The sequence below is a fragment of the Octopus bimaculoides genome, chromosome 1 (genome assembly GCF_001194135.2).
Source record: "Octopus bimaculoides isolate UCB-OBI-ISO-001 chromosome 1, ASM119413v2, whole genome shotgun sequence".
Taxonomy (NCBI): Eukaryota; Metazoa; Mollusca; class Cephalopoda; order Octopoda; family Octopodidae; genus Octopus; species Octopus bimaculoides.
In genome coordinates, this window is record NC_068981.1 from 104409003 (window position 1) to 104432911 (window position 23909).

Here is a 23909-nt window from a genome sequence, read left to right on the forward strand (position 1 = left end):
ATATATATATATATATATATATATAGTGAGAGAGAGAGAAAGAAAGAGAGAGAGAGTATTATTTGATCAGTAAGTTCAAATAAAGCAATTCCTGAATGTCTTATATATACATGTTTCTTTCTCTGATGTTTTTCTTTTCTTTTTTACCCAACTTCTAACTAATTGTTTGCACTTCAGAAAACTATTTCAAACGATTCTAGAAGACTTTTTGTGTGTGTGAAGGTGTATTGCATGAAGAGGTGGGGTTAAAAGCATTTTTGTACACTTTTTAACCTTTCACAATCTATATTGTTTCTATGTTATACTATTTCTTTTTTTATATTTTGTACTGCTAAATAAGAAAAATAATAATGAGTTTATAATCTCTAAAGAATGAAGTTAAAATCAAAAGAAATCTTACTTCTTGTTCATACTTTTAAGATATTTCAACAATCCAGAAAATATTCTGATACACTTTGTTAACATGAAGTTATTAGATGTTAGCTTTTTTTATTATTATTTGTTAATTCTTAAATGTTTTCTTTTTGCTGCTTTTGTGGATTCCCATGACTCTGTCACCATCCAATTCCATTATTATGTTTTTGAATTTGGAGCTTGAGTCATAGTGAATCTGTTATAAACTGATTATACAACCATGGACACCAACTCTTATGGATGTGTTACAGTTACTCCAGTGGAAGCGCAATGGCCCAGTGGTTAGGGCAGTGGACACATGGTCATAGGATCGCGGTTTCGATTCCCAGACCGGGCATTGTGAGAGTTTATTGAGCAAAAACACCTAAAGCTCCACGAGGCTCCGCAGGGGATGGTAGCAAACCCTGCTGTACTCTTCCACCACTTTCTCTCGCTCTTACTTCCTGTTTCTGTTGTGCCTGTAATTCAAAGGGTCAGCCTTGTCACACTGTGTCACGCTGAATATCCCCGAGAACTACGTTAAGGGTACACATGTCTGTGGAGTGCTCAGCCACTTGCATGTTAATTTCACGAGCAGGCTGTTCCGTTGATCGGATCAACTGGAACCCTCGACGTCGTAAGCGACGGAGTGCCAACAACAACAACAACAAATACTTACTCCCTTGATAGAGCTTCGATCTTCCATCAGTCTTCTGACCATTGATCTTCTAGGATTCCTCTATTCAGCATCAATGTAAGAAGCACTGTTGAGCTATTCTGCTACTTCTTCATAATCTGCGATGCTGCAGCCCCATGACTTCACCATATCCCTGGCAGGATAGCTAAACAGGTGCAATACCTTGTCAAAGAGCAACCCGTAGCTATGCATGACATGGTCATCACTCTGTGAGGTATTTCCAAAATACCTCTTTACTCTTTCTCTTTTACTCTTTTACTTGTTTTAGTCATTTGACTGTGGCCATGCTGGAGCACCGCCTAGTACTTATTCTATCGGTCTCTTTTGCCGAATCACTAAGTTACGGGGACGTAAACACACCAGCATCAGTTGTCAAGCGATGTTGGGGGGACAAACACAGACACACAAACATATACACAGACACATACATATATATATATATATATATATATATATACATATATACAACAGGCTTCTTTCAGTTTCCGTCTACCAAATCCACTCACAAGGCTTTGGTCAGCCCGAGGCTATAGTAGAAGACACTTGCCCAAGGTGCCACACAGTGGGACTGAACCCAGAACCATGTGGTTGGTAAGCAAGCCACTTATCACACAGCCACTCCTACACCTGTTAATTTTTGATATTCAGGATATATGTAGAATAGGTATACCATGTACCTGCATGTCATATAAGGTGACCAAAAGGTTTGGCAACCACAGGGTCACCTCTCCAAGAAACACTATCTCAGAAGGCCCATCCAACCCATGCCTGAATGAAGGGATGTGAAATTATTTTGGTGGGGTGGTGGTGGTGATGATGATGGTGTTGAAGATGGCAGTGATTATGATGATGATAATAATGATGATGGCAGTTTTCATGATGATGGTGATGATAATGACAGTGTTGCTACTGCTTTGCCAGCTAAAAGGTTCTATTAATATCCTATCACTGATGTTTCTGTGTGTCTCTGATCTTTTATCTTTTACTTGTTCTTTGGTCAATGGACTGCAGCCATGCTGGAGCACTGCCTTGGAGTTGTTTTAGATGAGCAAATCAACCCCAATACTTACTTTTAATGTCTGATACTTATTCGATTGGTCTATTTTGCTGTACTGCTAACTTACAGGGACACAAACAAACCAACACTGGCTTTCAAACAGTGGAGTGAGAACAAACACTTTCACACGCACACATAGCCAGTTTCTACTATTAGCTTTAATCAGGCCAGGTCTATACTAGAAGATACTTGCCCAATGCGTTCTGCAGTAGGACTGAACCCAAAACCATGTGGTTGAGAAGCAGACTTCTTAACACACAGCCAAGACAATAAATAGATAAATAAATAAATAAAAGCACTTGACTGTCACTTAATTAAGTTCCAAAATTTAAACAGTAACACAACAAAGGAACAAATAGAAAATTCGCACAGGAGATTAGACATCGCTAATTCCTCGTCAGCTGTCATCCTAAAGATTCTTACAATTTCACATCCATAATGTTATCATTAAAGGTGTGAAATTGTAAGGCTCTTTTGGACCATAACTGATGAGGAATTAGCAACACCTTGTCGTGTGTGAATTTCCCATTTGTTCCTTTGTTGTGTTACTGTTTAAATTTGGAGATTTATTATTTAATATAATGCTATGCCTCCATCTTATTTTTAACCGTCACTTAGTTTACTTAGGTGTAAATAGACAATATAGGGAATTACAAGCTTACCACTTGCCATTGACAGCTATAGAGAACTTCCATGTGAACTGTTAGTCTGGTAGAAATAGCTCCAAATCTTCCTCGAATCACATCTTACTATCTTAAAAAAGGAAGAACATGTTGGATAATATAGATCTACATGATACACTGCCTGAAAATAAGATGGAGGGAATATTTTTGGTTATAAGTCTGTTTCATTAGATATCTTTCAACCAGTTAATCCCATGAAATCTGAGACAAACCTTAGTATTTTGCTGCTTACTATACAGCAAGCCATGCAACAGGACAGATACAAGTACCACATGGAATTCCTGTGGTGGATCATTGAAACATCTTGCTAAAATTGGATTCTGTCAATAGCACCAAACTCTTTCAACAAGGGCCTATTAGATATGGATTGTGTAGGTACATCAGCTTGCAGCCTGGGGAACTTAGAAGAAGCCTGTTAACATCTGATGGACCTTTCCCTCCTTAGGACCTAAAAGCTGTCTTGGTCTGATTTGCAAAATTTCACACAGGGTCACTACCTCCAATACTCTTGATAAACTTACTTTTTGCTGATGGAATCACAAGAAAAATTAAGGCAGGGTAGACCCATATCTTTTTTAAATATTCAATTATATGTTTTACATATCTTTCAAATTATCCAAAAATACTATTTAGGGAATTATCATTAGTGAATTAAGTAATTTACAATGCATTTAATGCATACACTGTGCAAATTAGACTGCTCAGTTTAGGTATATCTGAGTTTATAGCCACTGTAAATATCTATAAGCTGCTAATCTCTGTGTGGACAGCAGATGGATATTCTGTCATTAATGAACATCTTACAAGACAATGTAAGATGCGTGTGCGTGTTTGTACGCTGCATGCAGGCACATATGCGCACATACACACACACACACACTTTACATTACATTTCAAAATAATTGTCTGAGGGGAATTGCACAAAAAATGTTTAAATATTTGGATATAAACATTAAAAGTGTAGCAACGTAAATATAACAAATAATGTTCTCTAAAACTGAGGTGAATAGTTCAGAAAATTATTACATTATTCATGATGATCAAAATGTAGAAAATTTTAATACCAGACTTCAGTAATGTTGTTGCTGCTGTCATCATTTTCTGTTTTTGTAGGAGGGAGATTGTTATTTTTATCATGTTGCAGGAAGATCAATCTCTTAGTGAACCTACCACTTCTCAGAATGACCAAAGAAACATATTAACCCATTACCTACCAGTGATCTCATATGAGATCACTTAAAAATTACAAATTTCGTAATTATCTGTCAATATTTACACATATCTAACCTTTTTGCTATATCTACTAGGTATATTCAAATGAGGTTTGCTAATTTTTCACCCAATATCTCGCTTATTTCTATTTAAAATGTTATTTTGATCATTCCAGTGTGTTTCTAAGGCTGTTTTATGCTAGAAATCAAAGTTTCATAAAAAAAATGCCAGTTAATAGAATTATGGGAGGTAATGGATTAACTCAACACTACAAACTGTCTTGACAAATTGGTAAAATCTTAACAAAATTTGATAATTAGTCATTTCAGAACAAGAGAATGAACCTTCATAAAATGGAATTGCAGACCTGTGCAGAATGGGATTACTTGTCTTTTCAAAATTCAACAAAATGCAATTAGTGATCTCTACAAAATGTGATTAGTATCCCTCACAAAATGGGATAACTAGCCATCCCAAAGTGAGATTGTTGTCCTTTAGAAAATAGAAAACTTACCCTTCACAAAATGGCATACCTGACCTCCTAATAATGGTATTACTGATCTTAAAAATAGAGATAGCAATCTTCACTGAGTGGGATAACTAACTTTGATAAATTGATATAACTGGCCATGACAAAAATTGGATAACTGGCCTTGACAAAATGTCAGTGAATTTAGTAAAACTGATGCCAACTGGAAATTGGAACTTTGTCATGTATATTCTGACCACTACTTACCATTCCACAGCTTCAGCCTCTTGCAAATAAGGAGTGAGTTGCCTATAATTTCATACTTTCGGCAACTCTACTTGCCTATAGTACAAAATTATGATTACTAAGGTTGTGAATGTCTTCTAACCCTTTCGATACCAACCTGCCTGAGACAAGCCCTTGTTCTGTGATACAAGCTTTTTTTGTTTTAAAATGATCTATATTAAAACGTTTTGTGTTAATTTCATGTTAATTCATATTCCAAACATTATCTTTAATAATGACAAAATTATTTTACAAAATTCTTTATATTTTCAAAATTTATTGAAACAAAGGCAGTGTATTTCAACAGAAATATGATTAAAACAAAAGCAGGTTAAGAACACAATGGTGTGTATGTAGTAGGATTGAAACCAATGTGCCAGGAGTTATGTTTCTTGTCTTTCATATCAATTTGCTTAAAGTGTTTAAATTTACTCAGTTTTAGTAAGTTTACTCTTCATACTATCTGTCTGAACACCTATTTCTTTAAAGAGTTAAGTTTATAGCTATTGTTGTTTTTTAGACCTAGGTCAACCTTAGTCAAATAGATCGTGATCCTCTCATCTTTTTCTTTTCTTTCTGGGAAAGTATAAGACTACATTTTCTGACATGTGCTTCCCTTTTTCCAATGAAGAGGGTGTTTTTCTTTACCAATGTATTACTGATGCTTTAAGGTCGCAAGCTGGCAGAATCGTTAGTACACCAGACAAAATGCTTAGTGCTATTTTACCCATTGTTACATTCTGAGTTCAGACTCCATGAAGGTCAACTTTGCCTTTCATCCTTTCAGGGGTCAATAAAATAAGTACCAATTGAGCACTGAGGCTGATGCAATCGACTTACTCTCCTTCTGAAAAGCTGCTAGCCTTGTACCAAACTGTGAAACCAATATATTACTGATGCTTATCATTATGCAAGTTATGTATGAAGTAATAACAGATTAACAACCAAACTAACTATGCTTAAAATCAGAAAATTTGAAATACAGAACTGGGTACCATGGAGTCTCTTGTTTAGATCTGTAACTATATGTACCACCACCACCACCACCACCACCACCACCACACTAGATTACTTTAGTAATTAGATCTGTTACTGGTCTTAGTCATTTAGATAGATTGGCACTCTTTTCTCTGAGTTGACTTCAAATTTATGACACTGTTCACTTATCATAAACTATCATATATAAATGGACTGGAAATTTGCTGTCCTATGTGTATTTACTGAACTTCAATTGAAACAAGTTCATAATCAGCCATTGTTGCCCCATGTTAGCTATCGATCAACTTAAACACATTAACAAAAGCAAACAAACAGAATTTAATTCACTTGGTAACACGATGCCTTTCAGTCTATAGGGTAACTTCTGCTTCAAGATAATCATGTTTATCTCTCTAATCTCTGTGTTTTAAACAAAAAAAACGTAAAACATACATTATCTACACAAACATCTTTCATACAATAATGTTGGCTTACTCATTAAATTAGAATCCAGTGGTTAGCTGCTAATCAAATAACTTGAGTATGTACAGTAATGGTTTTGGAGGGTTGGCTGGCTGTCTTCTCATTTATTAGCAAAATAGGCAATGTGCCATTCTATTTTCATTTTGCTTATTTATCTTTTTCATTTATCTAAACTACAAAATAATTGTCTCCCCATATAAAATCTAGATGCTGTCTCCTGCAAATATTTTAGTAAATACAAATTTCATAATCTTTATCTTCTTGACTACAGCATTTATCTTTTTACTGGCCGTCCATCTTCTTTTGCTTTAATTATTATAATTTGAGCCATTAAATTTAATTTACATTTCATCTTTGTTAGTATTTTACTCTGACTACTCTGTTGGCTGAGATACTAGACTTACTGGATGTTTTGGCTAGATTTGACATTTTGCATAAAAGGAAAATAAAATACAATGTTCTGTTGTGTCTAGAGAGAGTCATTATGCCAATATTATTAACACACACACTAGTTCAATTCCACTCCTTTATTATTAGTCAATTGGTTAAATATCCAACTAACTAATCAACTGTTTGTTTAGTTTGGTTAAACAGTAAGTCATTTGTTTTGTTTTTGTTTGTAAAAGCTCTTTCATTGCTACTTGCAACCTTTTCAATGACTTTTGAGAATTGATCAGTTAGGTGGATATTTAACCAATTGACTAATAACAAAGGAGTGGAACTGAACCAGTGCATGTGTTAATAATATTGACAAAATAACTCTCCTGAGATACAACAAAATTTGTTTCAGTACATGAATTCACATAAAGAATTTTCCAAACCAGATACAAAAATGAAGTAAAAATACAATATCCAATTCAAAAATAAAAGTATTTTAAAAAAATCAAAAATATCAATTAGATTATAAGTTATTTGATGTAGCCATTTTCAGCTTCCACCACAGCCTCAGGATGGCTCCAGAACTTGGCATATGTGTTCTTCATTGTGTCCCTGGGAAGATCTTTGAACACCTCTTTGATTTTAACCACCAGCTCAGCCTTGGTATTACAGGCAGAGTTGTTGGTGTCTCTCTCAGCCATACCCCACACATAATAAACCATGGGATTACAATTGGGAGAATTAGGAGGCCAAAAATTGGAGCTGGTGTAGTCATAGGAATTCTCCAACAACCACTTCTGACTCTTTCCAGAGGTATAGCAAGGAGCCAAATCCTGCTCTCACACATATGGCCTTCTAGTAGCTTCACATACCTGTCTTAATTGAGCCTAAGGCCTTGTTAAGAAATGTGGGTATGAATTCCAGTATGCAGATGCAGTCAGAACACTTGCTGTGTTCCTTCCTCCTGGACATGAGTTTGTAGTTTCCATTGCAGTTGTCTCTGTTATGTCTTACAGCCTTTACAGTGTTCACAATGCACTGAGAAGCAGTCGTGATGTTGGCATTTTGATACCTGGCACGAATCACCATAATACAGATAACTCTTTTCCAATATTCCAATGACTTCTAACCTTCCATGTCAGTTAATTTACTCTGAACTACAACTTTAATTTCTATGCTTTCCAACACAATTGACTGTTCATCAATGCATCCAGCTGTTCTTGAAAAAAAGGAGACATAAAAATCATCAAATTTAGCCCAACCTCCCTGTAACTGAGAATATGTTGTACAAGTTCAAGACAAAGCTGCTTACAAAGCTGTGTCCCTTGTCAGCTTCATAGTGTTGTTCCTTAAAAATGTAAATTTTTTTGTTCTTTTACTGTCACTGGACTGTAGCAATGCCAAGCACTGTCTTCAAGTAAATTTTTGTTGAATATGTTGAACTCAGTTCTTTGTGACATTAACTTCATCAACCTCAGAGGAGAACAAAAGCAAAGTCAATCACCGAGAAGAGAATATAACTAAATCTGATAGAAATACTGCATGTTTTTCCCTGTGATATGTGTGTAGGCATACGCACACATGCAAAAAAACACACACATGCACATACATACATACATACATACATACATACATACATACATCAAGCAAATTTCGTTCACAAATTTTTCATCAACCCAAGGATTATTGTAAAGACATTTGTCCTGAATTTTGTTCAGTGAGATCCAACCTGTAAACCTCTGGTTGCAAAGTAAACTTCTTAACTATACAGTCATGCCTGCATCATCATCATCAATGTCTGTTTTCCATGCTGGCATGGGTTGGATAGTTTGACAAGATCTGGTGAACTACACATAGTACTGTACCATGGTCCAAGTAAAAATATAACCAAAACACATACCAGTTGCCTTAATATTAAAACATGCATTTAAACAGTTGACATTAAAGAGTCAGTAGAAGGAAAGAATCAGAACTAATTGCTTTATATCATCCTCATTGTTGTTTCAGTTACATTTTGAATTTCTAATATTCTTAGGTTTTGGCTTTGTTGGGTCAATAAATAGCAGAAATAAGGTAATGAAATGCCAGAATCATTAGTATGCCAGGCAAAATGCTTAGCAGTATTTCATTCATCTTTTTACTTTCTGAGTTCAAATTCCACTGAGGTCAACTTTGCTTTTCACCCTTTCAAAGTTGATAAAAAAAGTACCAGTTGAGCTCTGGGGTTGATGGAATCAATTTACCCCCTCCATGAAATTGCTGGCCTTGTGCTGAAACTTGAAGCTAATAAATAACAGAAATAAAGCTCAGGCCAATTCACTATACTTTTTAATTTTAGAAAACATTCTTAACTATAAAAGAAATCTGGAAATTGGAAACCTTATTCTTAGCTGATTGAATAATGTTTACTCAAAAGAAGTCCCTTAGATTTTCTTTTCTAATATCCAAGTTAATAAGTAAATGAACTTACATGCCTTTCAGCAAATCTATTGCTAGTTATAAAAGTTTGTATATGTATTAATGATTAAGTTTTTCATAATAACTTTCTTCTATTTTTAGGTATATGGGTATTAGAGTAACAAATATTAATTAAATGGAAAAGGAATTATGAGTAGAGATTATTAAAAAGGGATTATAGCTTCTTAGCTATGTATTTTTTGTTTTTTTTATTATCATTAATTATGATTAGGTTAGTTATAGTTTGTTATTTTCAAGAGGATCCATTACAAATTTTAAAATTATATTTAAATTTACAATTTTAAGTTTAATAAGCAGACTTTATTTCTATACATAAATTCATCCTGATTATAATTAGGGCATTAATTGATTTGCCATTTCCTGTTTAAAATTTTATATGTTGAAATTTTTGTTCTTTAGTTGTGTTGTTTTATTATTCAAATTTTAAGGCTTCAGTATACAAAGCTCTCGTTTCAATGTTTCTGTTACTTGTGACAATGCAAAAGCAAATAAGATTTGTGACACCTTCTATAAATATTGCTTGTTTTTCTTATGCATAGTATTCCAAATGACAACCTAATGAAATATGTAGGTTCTATGTAGAAAAACCGCATGTTGTTGCCTGTACTCGTTTCACTCAGTCAAACTAAATTAATACTCTACAGTTTGAGTACTGGTTCTTAATTTGTTACTTCTGTTACTCTGTGCAACAAAATTTTTATTGCTTTTGTCTTTGGTCAGTAAGTGTTATTTTCTATTGACTCCTATCTAGAAATCAGAGGAAATGACTTCTATTCCCTTTAAACTTTGCTTTCGTGACCTGAACATCAGTGTTTTCAAACTGACCTATTTTCCATTACCTTTGAGACAGATTCAGCACTGAGTTGCTGAAGCAGAAATATCATTGTAGCAAATATTCTGCTCCATACCACAAATTTGCTTGTCAATTGCTTGACTTTTAACCATTTGAGCATATCCCTTAGTGGCTGTTTCTTTTCAGATATCATCAGAAAAAGGTAATTAAAATTCATTAAAATGACAGAGCTATTAGACTTTCAAAGCGGTCAAATTGTTGGTGCTCATATAGCAGGTGCTAGTGTAATGAAAACACCTGAAATGTTTGGTGTATCAAGAAGTACTGTCGCGAAAGTAATGACAGCCTTTGAGAAAAAGGGAAAAGTCGCCTCGTCAAAACAAAACTCTGGAAGAAAACCAAAACTTTCAGATAGGGACTGTCAGACTCTTATATGAATTGTTAGAAAGAATCACAAAAGTACAGCTCCCAAATTACTGCAGAGCTTAATGACCACCTTGAGAACCCAGTTTCCACAAAAACTGTTCACAAGGAGCTACACAAAGCCAGATTTCACAGGAGAGCTGCAATCAGAAAACCACTACTTTCAAAAATAAACCTTGGAGTAAAAAACCTACAGAATTGGTCCCTAGAGCAATGGAAGAATGTTATTTTCTTGGACAAGTCATCCTTTATCTTATTTCCAACCATCGGCCGAGTATACATGTGGAGACAGCCAAAAGAAGCATTTGACCCAGACTGCCTTCTTCCAACTGTAAAACATGGAGGAGGATCTGTGATGATCTGGGGGGGCTATATCTTGGAAATCCACTGGCCCAATGGTTTCCCTTTATGGTAGAATTAATAGTCAAGACTACTTAAGCATTTTATCTGATCAAATTCATCCTATGGTTGCGGAACTGTTTCTGGAGTGAAACGCAATCTTTCAGGATGATAATGCACCAATTCACACAGCTAAAGTTGTTACTGAATGGCATGAGGAACATTTGAGTGAAGTTGAACGTCTTATCTGGCCACTGCAGTCCCCAGATCTCAATATTATTGAACATCTATGGTGCATTTTAGAAAAACAAGTAAGGAGTCGATATCTTCCACCATCATCACTACAAGAACTGGATAATGTTTTAGCTGAAGAATGGACAAAAATTCCTTTGGAAACAATTCAAACTTAGTACAAGTCTATACTTCATAGAATTCAAGCTGTAATTACTGCCAAAGGCAGTCCTACCCCATATTAAAATTAATTTCTTTGAAATTTTAAGGTGTTTCCATTATTTTGTCCAACCCTTGTACATATATACATATTTATAACAGGCTTCTTTCAAATGCACTTACATGGTTTTGGTCAGCTTGGAGCTATAGCGGAAGATTCTTACCCAAGATGCCACACAGTGGTACTGAACCTAAGTACAATAGTTGAGAATCAAGCTTATCAAGTAAACATCCATACATGTGCCTTCAGTTTTATATATACATCTTCTCCTTGACCTATGACCTATGTGACTTACAACCACAAAAAATAAATAAATAAAAATAGATACATAAAAAAATTGATTTCGGATGTTGAGCAGCTGTGCATATGATGATTATGGCAGCATCTGGCAACATAGGCCTCGTTCAGACCCTGTCCTTCATTCAGTTGCTTTCAAGCATCAGTAGTGTTTGAATGACAATAGTGTTGAAAAATATGGAACTCAGTCATAAGTTGAGGAGAAAGCGTATATATATGTATATATACTGGCAGAAAGACCACCCTCCGGGCCGTTTTCTGCTAGCCACTTGATAATATTTTCACATTTGATTCCCAATTCTAGTCATTTTTACGATACTTTACGTCTAATTATTTCTTTGTATAATAGTGCTCACTTGCTTAGTAAATATTGCTTTCATTATTTTATCGCAGTCATAATCTCTCTTTTTTAAACAAACATCAATATAGCCCAACTACAGAGGGGAAGCAATTTGTCAAGTTTTACCTGGCAACATAGAGATTTCAATTCAGCAGCCCATCTGTAAGCTTTGCAGTATGAACAAACATTGTCAAAGAGACTCCCTGCACTATGTCGCTGTACAATAGACAGGACAGCCTGTTCTTGAAAATTATCAAAACTGGCTTTCATTGCTAATCCTTTAACAGAATTCTTCCTAGTTTGAAATTTTTTTGGTCTGAACTCCTGCTGTAAATATTTGGTTTCGTCTCTCAGTACCCTGTTTGTTGGCACTGATGTTTTTGTTTGTATCTCACTGAAGTTTGGAAGGCTTCTCATTTGATACTGATTATCAATAGGCAGCTGAACAGTTACAGATAGAGAAAACTGACTCTGTCTTATTTTGAAGTAAAATATTCTCCTCTCAAGATACCCTAACCAGTCGGTCATGTGTAGTTGAGACAGAATCATCTCTACAACTACGTGCATATTTAGGCATTGGGATTAATGTAATTGGCTAGCCCCCTCCCTTAAAACTCCAGGCCTTATGCCTCTAAGAGAAAGATTATTATTATTATTATTATTATTAAGTGGTCAAATAAAACATACATTTGTGACCAGCATCAAAGAAGTCAAGATCTAACTGAAAAGTTTTGGGATACCTCTCATCTGTATGTGTGTACTCATGTATGTGTATGCTTTATTAAAACATTTTGTCTTGCATAAAACAAAAACATTTTGTTTGATAAAACAAAGATTAAAACTCAGTTTCAATACTTTGACTTCTTTATTCTATTCTGACCATGTTCCTCTGAACAGTTAACTTCAGGGTGTGTGTGTGTGTGTGTTTACATACATACATACAGACAGACTGACTGACTGACTGACTGACTGACTGACTGAAGTGTGTACAGGTGTAAATCAGTCAAAAAGCTTAGTGATACTTAAGTCCTTAAAATGGAAGTAATACTCTAAAGTAGTGATTCTTGACCATTTTTTTTTTTATCAGTGGACCCCTTTGATTATTATTCTATTTTGGTGAATCCCCTATAATTATTCAATGTTTAAAAACTAGTTTTACAGATACTCTTTTCTAAATTTCTATTTTGTTTTTCACACAATAACTTGTATAAGTTCAACTATGTGAAACATTAGAGAAAGAAACCTAGCTGTTTCTTGCAATAAATACTTTTAAAGCAAAATATTTTTCATGGATCAGATTGGAGCCTGGTGTAGCCATCTGGTTCACCAGTCCTCAGACAAATCGTCCAACCCATGCTAGCATGGAAAGCGGACGTTAAACGATGATGATGATGATGATGATAATGATGATGATGATGGACCCTTAAAATGCTACTGTGGATTCCCAATTTACTATTTTACTTGTGTGGACCTCTAGGTTTCATATCAACCCTGGTTGAAAACCATTGCTCTACAGGGTCATACTTTGATGAATTTAGCCATTAAATGACCTGAAATTTAAGAAAAGAAATGAGTAACATGCTAAGTATTAGATTTTCTTGGTTTGATTAAAAACTTTTGAAGGTGTTTCCCTAACATGTCCACAGCCCAATGATTAAGACCTGTTAAAGAAGAACAGAATCCGATATGAGAGCATGTGCTCTTGGCCATGTAAAAGTCAATGAGTTCCTAGAAGGTTGAAATCACAATTAACACATACACATTCCTTCTCTCTTTCTCTCTCTCTTCCTCTCTCTCTCTCTCTCTCTCTCTCTCTCTCTCTCTCTCTCACATACACACACACACACTGTTTCCTTCAAATCTGAAAATCATTTTATTTCTCTATTCTCAGATCTAAAGGCGGGCTTTCAACTTCTGTAGCATCTGTAATTAGGTAAGTAAAATATATATTTATTATTTATTTTTGATCAATAAATTTCTTCAGGATAGAAATATATTCATCATGAACTTCTTTTCTTCTTCTCTCTACCTAACTCCCACTGACAAAAGACAAGGCTGCTAGATGACAGTTTCAGGCCATAAATTCAAAGATGTATTTAGATTGAGTTTTCTTTTCAATGAGAGAATCAAAGGAGAGAAAGGACATTCCATGACTTCCACAGGCTCTCACTCAACACTAGCAGGATAATTACAGTTAATACCTAGTTTGAATATCTTTAGATCAATGTCTGCAGGAAAAGTGAATCTGGTGAAAGAATTCTAGAGGGTTCTAATTCTAAAGAAGAAGGATTGGAAAAAGTGTTTAGATCAAGATCAAGGAGGTGATGTGCACGGGAATGGATGATGTATGAAGCTAGTTGTTTTAGAGGAGTTGAGGACTTTACATCTGTAAACAAGAGCTTGTTAGAAGTAGATTTTTGCCTGTGAGATGCCGACATGGCTGTGTAGTTAAGAAGTTCGCTTCTCAACCTCATGATTTCAGGTTCAGTCCTATTGCATAGCACTTTGGGCAAGTGTCTTCTACTCTAGACCTGGGCCAGGCAATTCCTGGTCAGTGAATTTGCTAGATGGAAACTGTGAGAAAGCCACCAAATTGTGTGCGTGTGTGTGTATCTGTGTTTGTTCCCCCACTGCCTGATAGCTGGTGTTGCTTTATTTACATCCCTCATGACTTAGCAGTTTAACAAAGCAATCACTAGAATAAGTACCAGATTTTAAAAAGTACTAGAGTTGGTTTGTTTGACTCATCCTACAAGTGTTCCAGCATGGTCACAGTCCAATGAGTGAAATAAGTAAAAAACTAGTTAGTCAAATGGTTTAAAAGTGTGGCTTTATAAGCCTCTTGATTTTGTCTTTGTGATTCTGTTCACATTACTTTTCACTTAGATTTTTTTCACATTTATGCTTAAGTGTTTAAGATGATAATCATCAAAATTGATTTGTCAATTATTTTACATGACTAAAGCATAATGGATCTCTGGAGTAATGCTTCTCAACAGGATGTATAACTCAGAGACCAAAATGTCTCCTCACTTGAGCCATTACTTGAGAAGTCACAGCCCTTGTACTACAGACATGTGATTGGAATGTTGGAGGAAAGAGTTGCAAGATGAATTCTTCAAGCCAAGCCAACCAGCAGCAGCAGACCTAGGGGTCGACCAAAATGATATTTTTGGAGAATATTCATTGTCTCTACTGGTCATACTTAGGAATCCAGCCAGAAAGTGTAATGATGGTTTACTTCTGAGAGGTTCCTATGGAGGAGATACTTGAGGACTCGGTTCCGTGACTCTCCCAGGAGTAGTGGGTGGAGAAGATGGATGGATAGAATTTGAAACAAATAAACAAGAATCAAAGAGTGTGCTTTTACATAGTCATTTAATCTACTAGAAATAGCAGCTTATCTCCCTGTCATTGTGTTAGTTACCTTAAAAACAGAAAGAATAAATTTAATAATATAGTCCTAGATACATTATGTGATGAGTAATAGATGTAACGCCTTTGATTATTTATCTGACTGATCTCTGAGTTGACTTGAAGCTCATCATCATTATCAGGATCCCTTAACTGAGGCAACCAGTCATTTATATGCCACTGTAGATGCTTTCATAGTCAGCTGTTAGTGCTGGTTTCTGTTCTCTGTCATGCGCAGCATTCACAGTGTTGTGAGCTGTCCAGTCCTTGACATTGTCAAACCTGGATCTTCTCTGTCTGCCTCTCTTTCACCGTCCCTCAAATGTACCCTGAAGAATGGTTTTGGACAGGGAGTTTTTGCGGGATACATGACTGTCCCAGACAAGCATTCATATTTTTACCTGCACAATAAGTGGTTCCTGCCTGCCAGCACTGTTCATTCTGTGCTCTGTGTATGGGTTGTGTAGCAGCCTTCTGAAGCAATTGTGCTTAAATGCCTCTTTGCTCCATGTCAGCTGTAAGGGTCCAGCTTTCACACCCATATGGAAGGGTCAGAGTCACTTGGAACTTGTACACTCCAAGCCACATGACTTGAACCTAAATAATAAATAAGCCAAAAACAAAAAAATCCAAAGCCACAAGACCAGCACTTTTAGAGGCAAGGCTAAGTCGGTTACATTTAATGTCCATTTTCCATGCTGACATGAGTTGGACGGTTTGTCAGGAGCTGGCAAGCCAGAAGACTGCACCAGGCTTCACTGTCTGTTCAGCATGGTTTTTACAGCTGGATGCCCTTTCAAACACCAACTACTTTACAATGAAACCTGAATGCTTTTTGTGTGTTGCTAGCACTAGTGGGGGTCACCAACTGACTCACAAGACAAAGATCCTTTGGGAGGTGGGGCATCGGAGGAGGTGGCAGAATTTGAACTCAGAATGTGCAGATGGACAAACTGCCACTAAGCATTTGGTCCAGATTGCTAATGATTCTACCTGCTTGCCACCTTACTGCACCTCAGAGGTGGTAATGAGGGATTAGAGGGTGACAGAGGGATAGAAACAGGTGTCTTGTTGTAGAAGAGATACATGGCTACCCAGTGAGAGGGAGAGAGCAAAACAGACAGAGAGAGTGATCAAGAATGAGAGAGGGAGTGAAAGAGTGTGAGAGTGCAAGAAAGTGAAGGGTGAGAGAGAGCAAGAGAGAGAAGAGTGAGAGAGAGCAAGAGAGAGATGGTGACAAAGTGCCAGTTCTATTGTCTTATTTGTTACTAACACAGTAAATTTCATTGAAAATCTTAAAATAAGGTTACCTAAAACTCTTTAAGGAATCAGATTGTATTGATAATGATGATTTAGTTATTTACAACAACTTTTACTGATTTTTATGTTGTTTTGTTTGTTTTTTCTTTGTTTTTTTTTATATATATATATATATATATATTTTCAGATTCTTTGTTGGTGCTGAAGAACATGCAGACTCTACAGAGGATAGTTACTGTGAAAATGAGCAGAATTTGGGAGCAAGTCCTTTAAAATATCATTCCAATAAATACTTAGAATATATAAAATCATTGAAGAAGCGCTGTGAACAGTCTCCACGACATCCACTATGCAAACACAATGATGGCTGCATCCATTATATACTACGTGTAATGTACTTTAATGTCATGTTCTACAATGTTCTGGTGGTTTCTCATGTCCTAAGGCCTTATATTATGTCCCTTATACACATGCACACAGGCATATGCATGTACACATGCTCACATGCACATACACATATTCACATGCACATACATGTATGCACACACACACACACACACACACAAACACACATACATGCATGCTAGATTGCAAAATATTCAGTATTGTCCAGACTGGAAAGTACCTAGAAATGGCCTAGAATTTTTCATAATGAGTACTTATTGAGTTAAATAGAACAATGCTATTGCATTTGTTTTGAATAATTATCTTTCATGTAAGAAATTAATTTATTTTTCAATACATTTGTAGCAATCTGTATTACTGAGAGTTACTCAATATTAATAGAATATTTTGCAATTTAATTGTACAAATGACAAATGATATATAATTCAAGCATATTACTTAACAACACAGAATTAAGTAAATGTGTTTGCAGTTTTATTTCTTTTGAAATAAATGGTTTGAAAAATGGTTTGAAAAATGAGTTTGAAAAATGGTTTGAAAAATGGTTTGAAAAATGAGCAGAAACTGCAGTATCATGTCGTAAACCACCCATGAAAATATAATCATTTTAATAGCATGTGGAAAATGGAGTACTCTGGGAAGATCCACACACTCAAATACCAGAACTCGAAATACATGCAGTCATAAAGAAATTATATAGATAGTTGTAATAAGTTCCAGATTAAATATTATTAGATGTGTAGCCATATTGCTTCGACAATTCTGGCCATTATCCTAACAGCTCCTCAGGAGCATGCCTATGGGGGCTTTCAACACTTGAGTTTCCTATACAAAGATGGTTTTTAGCTGATATCTAAATCAATTGACACATATATTTGTAAACGATTTTAAGATTTTGATTTTGATCCAAAGCAATGACAATTTAAGACAAGCCTGGATTTCATTGACTTTGGTTCATTTTGGATCACTGACAAGCAGATAGCAGTCAGCTGACTACTACTGCTACTGAGATCTACTGCTTTCTGAGATTTATTTTCATGCAAATCCTTCAATCTAGGGTCTCTAGAGTTTTCTTGTGAGACATTATACATCTAGTTGTACAATTGCTTGAATGAAGAAAACTCATTGACCATTTTCGAAGTGGACAGTAAATTGTTGAATGCTGGGGCTGGAGTATTTTCATGAATGGGAAAGATTAAGAATTGCCCAAAAGCTAGGTTTCTACAGTTCTATATTTAAGAGATGAGGAATTATGTACATTATTTACATCTTGTTTGTTATTAACACAACGTTTTGGCTGATATACCCTCCAGCTTTCAGGTGTCTTAGGGAAATTTCGGGCATATGGCATAGGGGTTAAGAGCATGGGCTACTAACCCCAAGATTCCGAGTTCGATTCCAAGCAGTGACATGAACAATAACAATAATAATAATAACATCAAAAAATACTTTAGGAATGAGAACCCAGGTTCGAAATTTCCCCAAGACACCTGAAGAAGGCTGGAGGGTATGTCAGCAGAAACATTGTGTTAACAACAAACGAGATGAGGACAAATATCCGTTGAATGCAAATAATGTATCTAGGTTTCTGTTGATGCATTATCCTTGCTAAAATTGGATAGCTTCATTGAAGCTGTTTTGCTTCATCAGGGCAAACATTGATGAACTTCATTGTATTGCAGAATTCAAAATTGATGTGTGTTAACTATCTTGGTTATACATAAGTGTTGGCTGTTTTGGTCAGTGATGTGTGTGTTAACTGTCTTGGTCATTGTGTGCTAACTGTCTTGTGTATCTTATGTTAATTTGTTGACGTATATATTAAATATTTTGAGATTTTATGAAACATCCTACACAGCTTATATGCCCTGAATAAATCAGTGTTTACTTTTGTTTATATGGTTTTTCTATAGTGCTGAAAATATTCTGGATGCTGTGTATGTAAGTCCTTATTTTTTAGTTGTGGCAAATATATTCTTCCTATGTCAGCTCTTGAGTGATGTATTTTAAATGCAGTCATTATTTTTCCATAGCATCTATAATTATATGAACTGATTCTGTTCTCAATCCCTTCATTTTGGTTATCTAATTTCAAATCTTTAAAATTTCTCTGCTGACTACAGTTCATTTAACCCTTTCATTATCATATTTCTGTTGAAATATGCAGCTTTTGTCCCAAGTAATTTTGAAAATAATGAAGAATTTATTAAAATAATTTTGTCATTATTAAGCTGGAGTTTGGAACATAAATCAACACAGAATTTTGAAGGGAAGATTTAATTTAAATCATTTTAAAATGGTAAAAATTTATCATTGTTACGAGCTGTCTCAAGTAGGTTGGTATCAAAAGGGTTAGAGATATATTATTGTCCCTTCGAACTGATACATTAAGTAGGAGTTCTTTTTTCCAATTGTCTTTGGCAATATAGTTGGAGAATTTTCCTTAATATCTTTGTTCGTATAGATTGGCATGACCTAATGTATGGTCACTTTGCCATTCATTCTCTGAGATTTTTTCTGGTGTATGTTTCCGCTATCTATTTTCTGTTATTATTTTATATTTCTGACATGATTTTTCATTGTACAAAGTTCCAACCCTGTAATACCTGTCCATGTTTTGGCTACCTCCACGAACATTCACTCCAGTATAACTTGTAGCTTCATCATTACATAAAATAAAATTTAAAAAATTGCTATCTTCCACATCTATTAGTGCTGCAAAGTTCAAAGTATTTTCGTCTATATTTCTTTTAATTTTCACATTTATCATTCTCTTTAATGCATATATATAGACTTTAACTTAGAGTTTTCTGAAACTTTCTTTCACATTATCAATAAAATTTTACTTCACTAACCATTTTGTTAAAGTTTCATTTTAAGTTTTCTTCTATGTTCTTTCATGTTATCAATATTTTTCCTTTAATAACAGTCTTGTTATCATTTCACTTCTACCTTTTCCTGCCATGTCATTGACAATACATCGTTCTAAATATTTCATAAAATTATTTTGCTCTCTATCTTTTAAAGTTTACATTTAACAATTTCTACAAATTTTAATGTTTTCATGTCCCACATAATTCTTCTTTAATATAATGCCTATTTATTACAATTTTTTTACCCTCTGCTACTTCTATATATATATATATATATATATATATATATAAAGATATCCTCTCAAAGATAATGTTTTATTAAAGTTTCTTCATGTTATCAATAATTTTGTCTATACCATCTGAAATTTAACATTTCCCTTAAATTGCTTTCATGTCATCAATACATTACATTCAATATCTGTTTATTATTATTTGCTTTCTACATTTTGTCCTTGTCATCTACAAATTTGTTTAGGAATTATTTTCAGGTTCTCCATACTTTTTCACTTACATAAAGATCCTTTCCTTACAGTTTTATGTGCTTTCACTTGAATACCAACTTCTCAATATCTCATTTCATGTCTGGAATGTCACAAATCATACAAATTCCCCATCATTTTTCTTCAATATCATAAATGTTTTGTAGTTTATTGCATTCAGGTGTAACATTGCCAAAATATCCTTTCAAATAATTTCTGTCTGTCTTTCCAATATCATTTCCAAAACATACCATTTTCATTAATGGGTATGCAAAACTTTCCAATTCATAAATTTTGCATAAAAATTTAATTTTCCCCAATTTTATTTTGTGAGGCTGCAAACATACCAGCACTGCAGTTTTATACTTCATTTCAGTTGTTGCAGTTTCATTTTCTGATTTACTTTTCTTTATTTCAATTTTAAGTACTGTAAACAAGAAGTTAGTTCAGTATCAGTTTAGGGGTAAGATAAGAGACCTGAGAGTGTCACAGTCAGAGAAGACAACAATGACAGCTGGTACAAAGAAACATTGCATGCCTGAAGCAGAGAATATTCAATGTCTATAAGCTCCAAAGGAAAGACAACAAAACAGACAAATGGAGAAAATCCATTGCCAGTCCACAGTAAACTATACAAAGAAAGGCTGCAGAGGTTGTTTACAAAACACAGTCATTACCAGACATGCTATCTTTAAGATAGCATGTTTGCATTAGAGTCTATGTATGTATGTTTTTTCTTTGAGTTTAATTTAAGTTCTTGAGAGAGTCCGAGCTAGTTGCTAACAAAGCAACAAGTCTTTTTGAATTAAGAGAGTTCCTGATGTTTGTGAACATGTAGTTGAGTTAGTGTGTTAGTTGAGCTGTTGACGCATACACCCAAGTATGTGCATCTATTGGCATGATAATCTCACATGGAGAATTTCTGGAATGTCTTACAAATCTTCACTGTGCCACTAATAGATTGGATTTGGAAAATCTGTGTCAGTTTCTTTTGCTCTTTTCTTGTGAAACCAAATGTTTCTAGGTTTTCGTGCAAATTTGTTGATACATAACCTAATGAACCTATGATGATAGGTACAAATGAGAATTCATAGTCAGGGTACAAGAGCTGTAAGTTCCTCATTTATTCACTATAAATGTTATCTTTTTCTCGGACTTTTGATTGTACATTCATGTCTGCTGGGAAGCTGACCTCTATAACAGTGCATGACTTTTATTCCTGTCCCATAGAACAATGTCTGTCCTGTTATGTTTGCACCGAATTGATGTTTTTGTTGAGGTATTCCACTGATATTTGTTTTTTAAAGGTGTGAATACCTGCTGATTCTGATGAACTTTTGATGTATACATCAGGGCAGTCCTTTTTACAGATAGCATTGTAAAAAGTTTTTATTGTGCCTCAGGGGCAGGTAGTATCTTGTAGACATTTTGGGGCAGCTGCTGATGATGTGAGTGATATCTTCCACAGTGTTTTCTTTTTCTGATATTTTCAGCATTTTTTTTTAAGGATTTCAATAGTTTCTTTTCTGTTTTTTCATCCTCTACACTGTTCTCTGTTATCTTAAACTCTGTTTCATACTTGTTGGCTTTCTTCAAGATAGAAAATAGTTTCTGTTTCATTAATAGTTTTGCTGTTTCTATTGGTTTCCTCTTCCTTTTTTACTAAATATTTCTGTCCTCCAACAGTAGACATTATAAGATAATTTCCTAGTTGCAGAAGACTTTTACCTTCTGTTGGATGACCAGCAGTCGCCCATGCATACCAGCCTCCCCTCTCCACACCACTGATATTATCCAAGGGAAAGGCAGAGGCTGATACAGCTTAACACCATTGATGTCACAACTCATTTCTACAGATGAGTGAACTAGAGCAGTATGTTGTGTCTTGCTCAAGGACACAACACACAGTCTGGTCCAGGAATCAAACTGACTACTTCATGATTGTGAGTCTGATGCTCTAACCACTGAGCCATGCACCTTCTATGAGTGCTGAACAAGGGTGGAAACGTGGTCGATGGTAAATATCAGTATGGAGAAGAAGGTAAAAGAAATAGCTCAGAACAATGGAGGTGATAAGTGGCAGTACACACCTGTTTTGCAATTAATTCTGCTGCTTGTGTTTCTAATCAATTAATTCCAACTTGATAAAGCTTTGCACACTTCAGCAATTGTACTATTTTTGTTCAAATACAAGAATAGCTGTTCTTAGTAAGTTGTGCCATTATAATTGTTGTGAACACCTACATTTCAATCAATGCTGCTCCTTGCACCTCTATTTAAATAACTGTGTATCAATTTATCTATTTATGTATCTATCTTGTGTGTGTGTGAGAGAGAGAGAGAGAGAGATATCTTCTTTCAGGTTTCCGTCTATCATTATTTGGTCATCTTGGTGCTTTAGTAGAAGAACCTTGACCCAGGTACTGACTGATCCAAAAATCCACATGGTTTGGAAGCCAACTTCTCAAACACACAGCTATACCTGCACTTATGTACATGTGTATATATATATATATATATATATATAGAGAGAGAGAGAGAGAGAGAGAGAGAGAGAGAGAGAGAGAGAGAGAGAGAGAGAGAGAGAGAGAGAGAGAGAGAGAGGGAGGGAAATAGACAGACAAACATGTATATGTCTAGGAAAGGATTGTATTGAATAAAAATACCTTGTGTTATTTTTTGTGTTAGTTGTGACCAGCATTGTATCTTATGAGGTTATTAAAATAAGTATCAACTTGGAGTTTTCCAAGGTCCAACAACTGAATTAAAACAATTTTGAAAAAATGACAAAAAGAAATCAACCTCTTTTTCAATATTTTTTATTTTGCTTTATTGTTTTTTTTTTTTTTTTTATCTTTAGGGATTCTCCAAAATGGCTGGAGTCGGCTTTGGACTACAAGTAGCAGTCAAATTAGTTCCAAACTTGATTCGAATATTGCGAAAACCATCTTTATTTTTACATCTTATCTGGCATCAAAATAATCTGAAACTTGGTGCTTTTCTAGGATTATTTTCTACTGTTTTTCGAGTAAGTCCATTTTGTTCTTGCATCTGTTTGTATTGAAATTTTATCTAATATTTTTAAATTGTGTTTTTGTATTTTTTTTCTTTTTGCTTTTAATATTTTATATTCAAGGTTGAGCTAGCAGAATTGTTTGCACGCCAGTTAAAATGCTTAGCAGCATTTCATCTGCCTTTACATTCTGAGTTCAAATTCTGCTGAGGTCGACTTTGCCTTTCGTCCTTTCAGGATTAATAAAATAAGTACCAGTTGAAAACTGGGGTTGATATAATTAACTTATTCTCTCCCCTGATATTGCTGGCCTTCCAAAATTTGAAATCAATATTTTGTATTCATCAAGGTAGTGAGCTGGCAGAATTGTTAGCACACTAGTCAAAATTCTTAGTGGTATTTCATTCATCATCATCGTTTAACGTCCGCTTTCCATGCTAGCATGGGTTGGACGATTTGACTGAGGACTGGTGAAACCCGATGGCTACACCAAGCTCCAATCTGATTTGGCAGAGTTTCTACAGCTGGATGCCCTTCCTAACGCCAACCACTCCAAGAGTGTAGTGGGTGCTTTTACGTGTCACCGGCACGAAGGACAGTCAGGCGGTACTGGCAACGGCCATGCTCAAAATGGTGTATTTTATGTGCCACCTGCACAAGAGCCAGTCCAGGGGCACTGGCAACGATCATCATCATCATCATCATCATC

At 35.1% G+C, this 23909-nt stretch overlaps 1 protein-coding gene across 1 annotated transcript in view; it reads left to right on the forward strand.

The window, feature by feature from the left end:
• The window catches only part of LOC106869501 (transmembrane protein 135), a 674585-nt gene that overhangs the window by 634678 nt on the left and 15998 nt on the right, over positions 1 to 23909 (forward strand). The window contains exons 7-9 of the mRNA XM_052968741.1: positions 13648 to 13689; positions 16618 to 16819; positions 23048 to 23215. Coding sequence (XP_052824701.1) covers positions 13648 to 13689; positions 16618 to 16819; positions 23048 to 23215 — 412 coding nt within the window. The remainder of the gene's footprint in view (positions 1 to 13647; positions 13690 to 16617; positions 16820 to 23047; positions 23216 to 23909) is intronic.